Genomic DNA, 8,979 nt, shown 5'->3' with positions numbered 1-8,979 from the left:
TTTATTAGTATACGACTTTGATTTGATAACTTATTAAAGTGTTCTCCTCATCTCTTGTTTTTTAGGGAAAAGATAGTTAGTGACACAATTAGTCGTTCACTGTTGCTGATTTACTATAGTAAAAAAAGGTTTTATGTGCTGTAATAAGTTAACAAGGATATTTGGATGTAAAATGACCCAATTGTTAGAACCCTAGAATTTTCCTAAAATTCTCAACGAAAAACCAGTGTGGATCAGTGCTCTCTAGATTTGGGAATATGGACCACAATGCATTGCGTTTGAACAATTTGTGTGAAAAAACAATTTAAGTGTAATGTATACATCATCGTGAAGTGCTTGTATTATTTATGTTTTCACTTTGTTAAATCGGTGACGTAATATGTCCTTGCATGGTCTTCAAAATGCTTTTAAAATTCTGGAATTGTCCTGCCAGGACAATCTAGTGCCCTTAGCGGTTTTTAGGTTGATATTTTTGTCTCTTTCATCCGTCAAGTCACGTTTGATCTAGTCGCTAACGTCTCGTCCTTGTCCTTCAGCGGCGTGCATGATCCAGCGCCCGGACCTGTTTGGCTGTGTGGTTGCAGAAGTGGGCGTGATGGACATGCTCAAATTCCACAAGTTCACCATTGGCCACGCCTGGACCACCGACTACGGCTGCTCTGATGACCCGGCGCAGTTCCAGTACCTCATCAAGTACAGCCTCTGCTCTGAATGACGCTGGCGTTCGGGCTGCACCTCCCCACCCTCATCCTCTGGTCTGTCGTCCTCCCCACAGGTACTCTCCTCTCCACAATCTGCCTCAGCCCCCGTACGCCGGGCCGCCCTACCCGGCCGTCCTGCTGCTGACGGCGGATCACGACGACCGCGTGGTGCCCCTCCACACGCTGAAGTTCTGCGCCGCGCTGCAGCACGGTGTGGGCAGCAGCGCCCAGCAGAAGCAGCCGTTCATGGTGAGGGTGGACACCCGCAGCGGGCACGGGGCGGGGAAACCCACCACCAAGGCCATCCTGGAGGAGACGCACATCTTCTCCTTCATCGCGGAGACTTTAGGGCTCAGCTGGAAGGACTGATGAGGAGGAATTCAGACGACTGAACCACCGCCGTGATTTAAAGATGAACCCATGGTCCCAAGAGCTGTTCATGTTTTTTACATGATGGTGGAGGGTCACACTTTCACCTCGTTGCCATGGGGACAGATTGATTGTTCGATGAAGTCAGCAAAAGTTCACCTTCCTTCTTAAGAAAACACACAATAAAAAGGCTGCAGACATGACCTCTGACCTTTACGAAACTGACGTTTTTTTTTCATTTTTGGTAATCAAAACTATCTTAAATTATCTGCAATTATTTTTTCTTTGCTTTTAGGTTCCATTCTGACAAAAACGATTGAAAAGGAGACAACAAACCTGTATTTCTTATCATTGATCTGTCCTAAAAGTACAAAAAGATGTTAAGAAAAAATTCATACATAGGATTTATGATCATGATGTGCCAAAAGATCCATTTGAATCAATAAAACAATTTTTTACTCATCCACATGGGTTGATGTTGACGATCAATGTTGTCTTTTTTTTTCTTTTATTTTGCATTTATTGTCTTAATTAGCATTTTAAACATTCCTAAATGAGTCCCTAAAGTTTTAACACAATCAGGGTAAAAAGATGAATCCCTCCACATAGCAAGAATGTGGGTCAAGAGGGTGTAACTCTAGTTGCCATTGAAAAATGAAAATTTTACTCTAATATTTTAGCACAAAAATGTAAAAGCTAACCCCTTAGCTTGAATCTTGGAAAAAAATAGTTGCTATGATCACCGTCTTCATAAGAGCAGCTATTTTAGATTTTTTTTTTTTTTACCAACACTGCTATGTGCTGTGGTACTGAAATCTCCTTGTATTTCCATCCAACTGTTTACATTTTCCAAATTCCTTAATTTTAAACATGATTTAGATTATTTTCCTTTTTTTTTTTAAACATAGAATGAATGAATTATCATTAACCAGGAAAAACCTCTTTACAATATGTATGGTGCAACACTGACCTCTGGTGGATACATGGAGAATTACATGTTTTTGTGATGTAGGCTTTTATCTTTTATCAGTTTCATTTAGATTTAATTTGTACATTTTAAACTGAAAATGTAAACATTTTAAGCACTTTATAGGTTGATGGAAATGTCTTTAAATAGCTTGTCTGCTCAAGATCACTTTGATCATACACTATTAAAAAAATAAGCATTGGATGAATTAACAAAAGTCATGTATTTTTTTGTTTTTGTCAAATAAAAATTTTGAGTTGATGGTTTACTAGACTAACATTTTTTATTGGATACAAACTAATATTTTTAAATGTAACAGATATTTGGTTAATTTATCCAATGTTTCCCTATTATAGTGTACTGTTCTTGTGAGGTTATCAGCAACAGTTTCAGTGAACTACCCTCCTCATAACTTTATTTTTATTAACTCAAAGGTAAGCGAATGTCGGTTTTCAATTCAGTTCAATGGTATTTATTTAGACCAATATCACAAAGAAAAATCGCCTCATTGGGCTTCAGGCCTCTAATCTTACAAAGCAGAAAGTCCGTCATACAATATAAACAATAGCTAATTGCTAAACTAAACAGACTAAATAAAACTGGTTATCCCTGCCCTTAGACCCATTTGCTCTCTCCTGGACTTCCCATGGTTGCCTGGCGCATGGGGTGGGTCTCCCTTGGGGGGCCTTGGCTTGTACCTGGGGTTAGGGGGTTGTTCAGGGCACTTGGGTGGTGGTGGGGTGCTTGTCTGGAGCTGGGGGGGAGGCCTCTCTAGGAATATGGCCCTGCGCTGTGCTCCTGTGCCTCTCTGCTCTCTGGCGTTGGGGGCCCCTGTGGCGGTCCTGCTGGGCCTAGCCTAGGTCGCTGACGTGATTCCCCAGCGGGCGGATTTCCTCTATCTGCTATGCTGTGCGGATGTTAGGGGGTCCTGGCTACCGCTGCTTGTCTGGCGGGGGTCTGGTTGTGGAATAAAGTTTATCTTGAAATACAAAAGGGGTTTATACAAATATACACCTTGTTTGTCAGAATATCCATTACCGCCTGTTGTAATAATATAGTAATGGATTAGATTGACATTTTCCAGGTACTCAAAGCACTTACAATGTATATCCATTATTCATTCACTCCGCATTCATACTTGGTGATGGTAAGCTACTGATGTGGCCACAGCTGCCCTGAGGCAGACTGACAGTGATAGTGAAATATGTCCAACACAAGAGGAATTCAGCTTTGCTCAGCTGTTGGACGAGACAAGTAAAAAAAACTTTAAAGTTAAAGACAAACTAGTTCCATTCACTGCAATAATGCTAGTGTGTGAATGTTTTTAACTGAAAGTAGTCGCTGAAGATGCTGAAGTTTTTGCTGAAAATGATGATGCAATTTACCTTAACTGCTGAAGGGATTTGCTGAAAATGCAAAAGCTATTAGCAAAATATTACATTCGCTAAAAGACCGGAAATTTCGTTAAAAACCAATGAAAGAGCACTGAAATGGACCTAGATTTAAAAAAAAATTGTAATAAAATTGCTGATAATCCCTAATACATGCCAATTTTGCAAAAGTTTTTAGTGTGTTGCTTAAGTGTGAGCCAAACTCCAAATTAGCTAAGCACATTGCCAAATTACTAGCTAAACTTCAAAATATCCCAAATTCCCTACGTCAAAGATGTTAGCCTGTTGCTAAAACAGAAGCTAAACTCTAAATTATCCTATAAAAATCGCAGATTACAAATTAGCTAAAAACATTAGCATGTTGCTAAAATATTACATAAACTCCAAATTAACATAAAAACATCAGTAGATGCCAAATTAGCCAAAAAAGCTAGCCTATTGCTTAAATACTAGCTAAACTCCAAAACAGCCTAAGTTTTCTCAGTAAAGTAAATTATTCAAAAACGTTGCCAAAATAGCAGCTAATCTCTAAATTAGCCTAAGAACCCAAGTAGATAACAAATTAGCCAAAAACGTTAGCATGTTGCTAAAATATTAGGTAAACTCCAAACCCTTTTGAAAAATTACTATAAAATATGAAAACATAGCCCATTAATATATGTAAAGGCTTGTTGATAATCTACTAAAAATGTTGAAATTTGAAGACTTTCTAATTCATTTTCTATGGGACACATTTTACTCAATATTTCAAAAACTGTAAAGTTTATGAATACCGAAAATTCAAGCAGTAATGTCCTGAACAAGTTGAATGTTTTGATACCAAGATTACTGAAATTCCTGAAAGTGTGATTGAGTTTTTACATGCCGAAAAATTTATGGAAAGAATCAGGAGAATCACTGTAGTGTGATTGATTACTGAGCACTCGCACTATAAGAAACATAACCATTTCTATGAGCTACATTAAACCATCTTTAATATCCTAGGTATGTTTTTTATCACAGCATGTTCAACACACCTGTTCCTCATAACTGATTTTTTTTTCCATACTAAAAACATCTGAAAGAGAACGCATCCTCTTCCATTGTTCAGACACACGCAGAATGTTGACTGATTGGTTTGAATCAAATCCCGGTTTGTCTGCTTTGTGAAGATAGCATCATCTTTCTTGGACTTCCTCTCTGTATTTGTTAACATTTTACTCTCTCTTCACGATGCTTTTAAACTCGGCTGCCTGGATTCCTGCAGTAACCGATGGCTGTAGGAGCACTGTGCTCTGATTGGTCCGTTGCTTACACTAGAAGGAGGTGGGCGTGTCTGGACCAGGTGTGTAGAAACTGCGGCATTCAGAAGAGGTTCTGTAGAGACTATAGCATCTTAGGTGATCATATCCAGGTAAGGAAACTGTTTTTTTTTAAGTTGTTGAAAACAGCTGTGTTTACTTTGTTTATTCATCCATATGAATGTCTTTGTGTTCATGTCAGTCATCTGTCAGACTTTGAGCCATGGAGCCGATCCACTACTCCTCAAATGTGAGTCTTCACAGAATCAACTTCTTTTAATAAAAAAACAGGTTATCTCTTTTTGGTAAAGTGAGCAGAGGTTAAATATTAAAAAACTTTTTGTTCTTCACTCCGGATCTTCAGCGGGACGCATATCTGACATTCTTTAGAATGAAACAGACGCATTTCCTCCATGCCGGCGCCATCAGCATGTGTTTGTTTACTCCTCCCCCTTCCTTCCTTGTGTCTACCCCTCAGGACATGTGGTGGGGGACCCTCGGAACCGTCCGACCCTTCTCCAATTTCCACCCCAACCGAGACGTGATGGAGATCCATAATGCCCTGGACCGTAAAGGTGCGTCTTGTTGAAGCTTATCTCCGCCCTGCCGTGCTTATCTCTGTCCTCATCAGCTGTGAACTTTGCTCAGACGTAGGAACGCTGGTGAACATTCTGACCAACCGAAACAACGCCCAGAGGCAAGTCATCGCGGCGGAATACAAGCAGACTACAAACAAGGTGAAGGCTGCGGTGCGGCATGGGATTGCTCTCCTGTTTGCTGAGTAAACATGAATGAAAACGGCTTTTGGGTGGAGAAGGAGTTTGGTTGTGGTCAGGCGGTTCTGGAGCTGGAGTCTCTCCACGCCCCAAAAACCATCTAATTTTGAAACTTTAAATTGAAAGTCTGAAAAAAAAAAGTCAAAAATCCAGATCAATTTCAAAGGAGATGACAAAAATGTAAAATCACAAAGTGCTCAATAAGAAAAAAGAATCAAAAACAAGAAGTAAAATGTGTAAAAACATAGATTACAGCAACACAAAACCCGGAGATAAAATACCTTTTCAGGTGAGTCCATGGCATGTAGGGACAGAGCATTCCAGAGTTTGGGAGCCGTTGCCTAGAGCGCCCCATCCACTATACTTATAAAATGTGAGAGACAACCAAGAAACCTGACAGGAGGTCACATTCACATTCACACCTGCCATATGATATCTTGAAATCTTATTTAGCCCATGATGTTCACATTGCTAGACTGTCACAACCAGATATAGCACATTTGCTTACAGTTGGAAGAGGCTTAGTGGGAAATGTCATAGTAGTGCAAATCTGGTGAATCTTGCTCCATTCCGCTCTATTCCAATATATGAAAGATTTAGTGTCATGGAGTTCTGGTTGGTGTCACAAACTGGCAGACAGCTGGTTCCATGAGCAGCAGGTTTATAAGTTCAGACAGAAACTAAGCACAGCTTAAAGTCCATAAAGCTAAATCAGAGTCAGACAGGTAGAGGTCAATCACAAGCATGGGAGGATCCAAGAAGAGAGTAGAGTATTCAGTGTCCAGGTGAGGGTCAGGGCAGGCAGCAAGCAGTCAGAGATAAAGCAGAGTCAGAAACACAAGATCAGGTCCAGATCTATGAAATGCTCGGTAATGCAGGCAGGGTGGCACAAACAATACTTCGCACTGAATGAGGCTCTGAGCACTGCGTAAGTATCCAGTGAATGATTGGCAAATGAGGGACAGCTGAATGTCATCCCCATCCATGGGGTCTCTGGGAAATGAAGTGCAATCAGTACTCTGGAGACAGCTCCTGCCAGTGACCAGAGGGGGAGACAGAGCAGTGACTCCTGACAGTCAAACACAAACGGCTAAAATTAATTTCTCCTCCATTATCAATTTTCAAACGGTTTAAATTCCCGTAAATAAAAAGATCAATTAGTCACTACCAAATCCAAGTCCCTGATTGCTCAACGTTCCACTGGTTTCGGTTTGCGTTCAGTTATACATTTTATATGTAGAGGCCAAACATTTTTGTATAAACTTGTGTTGCGACGGATCAACATGATTAACTTCAATTACAAAACCAAAGGCGAAGCAAAATGTATTCTGAGAAAAAAAAAACACTTTCCTGTCACCCTAAAAGGTTTCTATAGAAGTCTGAATACTTTCAGGTGATCCCATCCTTGTTAACTCCTAACACCGGACTGTTGGCTCCAGTGTTGACATTCTTTGGACTACCGTAACTCTTCAACCATTTACGCAATTGACAAAATTCTAGTGATACTGTCGAAACTTAATAAAGTAATAAATACTGATACAAAACCAACATGAAAAACTGTTCTGTGAATCACAATCAACTGATTCACGTAGAAGAGTTACGGTATGTCACAGAACTTGTGTTAGTTACGTGTCGCTGGTGACATCTCTGGCATTAAAAGGGTTAATCTCCGTTGACTCAGCTCGTGTGTGAATGATCCAGAAGGTCCAGCGAGTTCATAGCTCTCTGTGTCGTTTCAGGACCTGATTGCATCCCTGAAGAAGGCTTTGTCAGGAGACTTGGAGGACCTGCTGCTGGATTTAATGATGCTGCCGGAGCACTTTGACGCTCAGCGTCTTCAGGACGCCATGGCGGTGGGTCTCCATCCTCTTAACACAAGCTTGTGGTACCCTGAACTGGCTTGGCACCTTTGTTTTGTGTCTGTGTAGGGTCTGGGAACAGATGAGGAAGGGCTCATGGAGATTTTGAGTACCCGGTCGAGAGAGCAGCTTCAGCACATCAATAACGCCTTCCAACAACGTGAGCTGCAGAGACGACATGTTTGTCCTGGTTTAGGGCTTGGCACCTTCACTCCAGCGTCTTTTCTATTGACAAAATGTTTTTCTGTCCAACTTCAGGATTTAAGAAAGATTTGGAGAAGGAGCTGAGAGGAGAAACCAGTGGGGACTTTGCTAAGCTGGTTGTGGCTCTGCTGAAGGTATCTGGACTCCTCCTTCTTCTCAGCTTTCACAGAAGAAATCCATAAGACTCAGTCTAACTTGATGTATTTCAGCAGCTCTTCAAGTTTTCATGAGCTTTTTAAGGTTTTCTTTGGTTATTAGATGCTGTTTTGCCCATTTTTAGTTCAGGCGTGGTTCCTGACCACATTCAAATCAATGTGTTGAGTGTTCAGATTTTGACTTTCAAGCTCAGTCATCAGTTTAGATGGACCCGAGTAAATCCAGCATGAGCCACCAAAAAGCATCAAGCTGACTCTCATCCTGGTTTAAAACTATGGTTTTGGACCACTTCCTCCCACATAGAGAGTGGGGGTGTGGCTACATTGCCAAAACAGAAATTCCAGAGAATACATGAAATGGTCCAGACACTCTTTCATGTGCAAAGTTGTCCATCCATCCATCCATCCATCCATCCATCCATATAGTCATCCTTTTATCCATCCATCCATTTATCCATCCATCTAGTCATCTCTCTGTCTATCCACCCATCAATCCATCTGTCAATCCTTCCATGTAGTCATCCTTTTATCCATCCATCCATCCATCCGTCCTCCCTCTATCCATCCATCCATCTAGTCATCCATCCATCCCACACTCCATCCATCCATCTGTCCATCTAATAATCCGTCCATCCATCCTGCACTCTATCCATCCGTCCATTTATCCAGATGTCTCTCTATACATCTATCTGTCCATCTATTCATCCCTCTATCCATTCATCCATCTGTCCGTCTATCTGTCTTTCCGTCCGTCCGTCTATCTAGTTTTCCCTCTACCCATACATCCGTCCATCTAGTCATCCATCCATCTGTCCATCTTGTCATCCCTCTATCTATCCATCCATTGATCTAGTCATCTTTCTATGTATCCATCCATCATCTGTTCGTCCATCCATCCATCTATCTATCCATCTCTCTTGCTCACTTCATCTCACTCAAGATGTTTCAAATGTCTCAACAGAAGGCCGACTCTCCCACTCTGGTTCAGAAAGACGTTGAGGTATGTTTTTTCCCTTCTGGTTTTATTTTTTTTTCCTGGTTTGTTGATTCTGATCTCAGGTCTCTGTACACGTCTTCTGTGGCTGTAGGCCCTCGCTGCATCTCTAAGCGGGAAAAAGGCCAACGCCGCTTCATGGATCGAGATCATGACCTCGAGAAACTCGGCACACCTGAACAATGGTGAGTCTTCGGCACACTGAGCTGACATCTGTTTTAGTACGAACCGCGCTGAATGGTTGCTTTTGGACATGACGGACAGTGCTGATGGAACTGGAGCT

At 41.3% G+C, this 8,979-nt stretch overlaps 2 protein-coding genes across 2 annotated transcripts; both read left to right on the top strand.

Annotated features, from left to right (window-relative positions):
• The first annotated feature begins 527 nt into the window (after positions 1-527).
• On the top strand, positions 528-1,559 carry LOC112141939 (prolyl endopeptidase). The gene is made up of 2 exons (XM_024265157.2): positions 528-693; positions 776-1,559. Exons 1-2 carry the CDS (start codon positions 545-547, stop codon positions 1,068-1,070), a joined length of 444 nt encoding a protein of 147 aa, XP_024120925.1. The 5' UTR covers positions 528-544; the 3' UTR covers positions 1,071-1,559.
• Positions 1,560-4,756: 3,197 nt separating this feature from the next.
• Positions 4,757-8,973, top strand: LOC112141940 (annexin A2-like; the record flags this gene model as incomplete). The annotated part of the gene is made up of 10 exons (XM_024265158.2): positions 4,757-4,821; positions 4,911-4,958; positions 5,187-5,283; positions 5,357-5,445; positions 7,224-7,337; positions 7,413-7,503; positions 7,602-7,681; positions 8,664-8,702; positions 8,791-8,881; positions 8,961-8,973. Coding segments are annotated over exons 2-10 (641 nt in total), but the record flags the coding sequence as incomplete, so codon positions are not given.
• Between the last annotated feature and the right edge of the window lie 6 nt (positions 8,974-8,979).

The sequence above is a fragment of the Oryzias melastigma genome, unplaced genomic scaffold (genome assembly GCF_002922805.2).
Source record: "Oryzias melastigma strain HK-1 unplaced genomic scaffold, ASM292280v2 sc00987, whole genome shotgun sequence".
Classification (NCBI taxonomy): Eukaryota; Metazoa; Chordata; class Actinopteri; order Beloniformes; family Adrianichthyidae; genus Oryzias; species Oryzias melastigma.
This window is presented reverse-complemented; position numbering and strand designations above follow the sequence as displayed.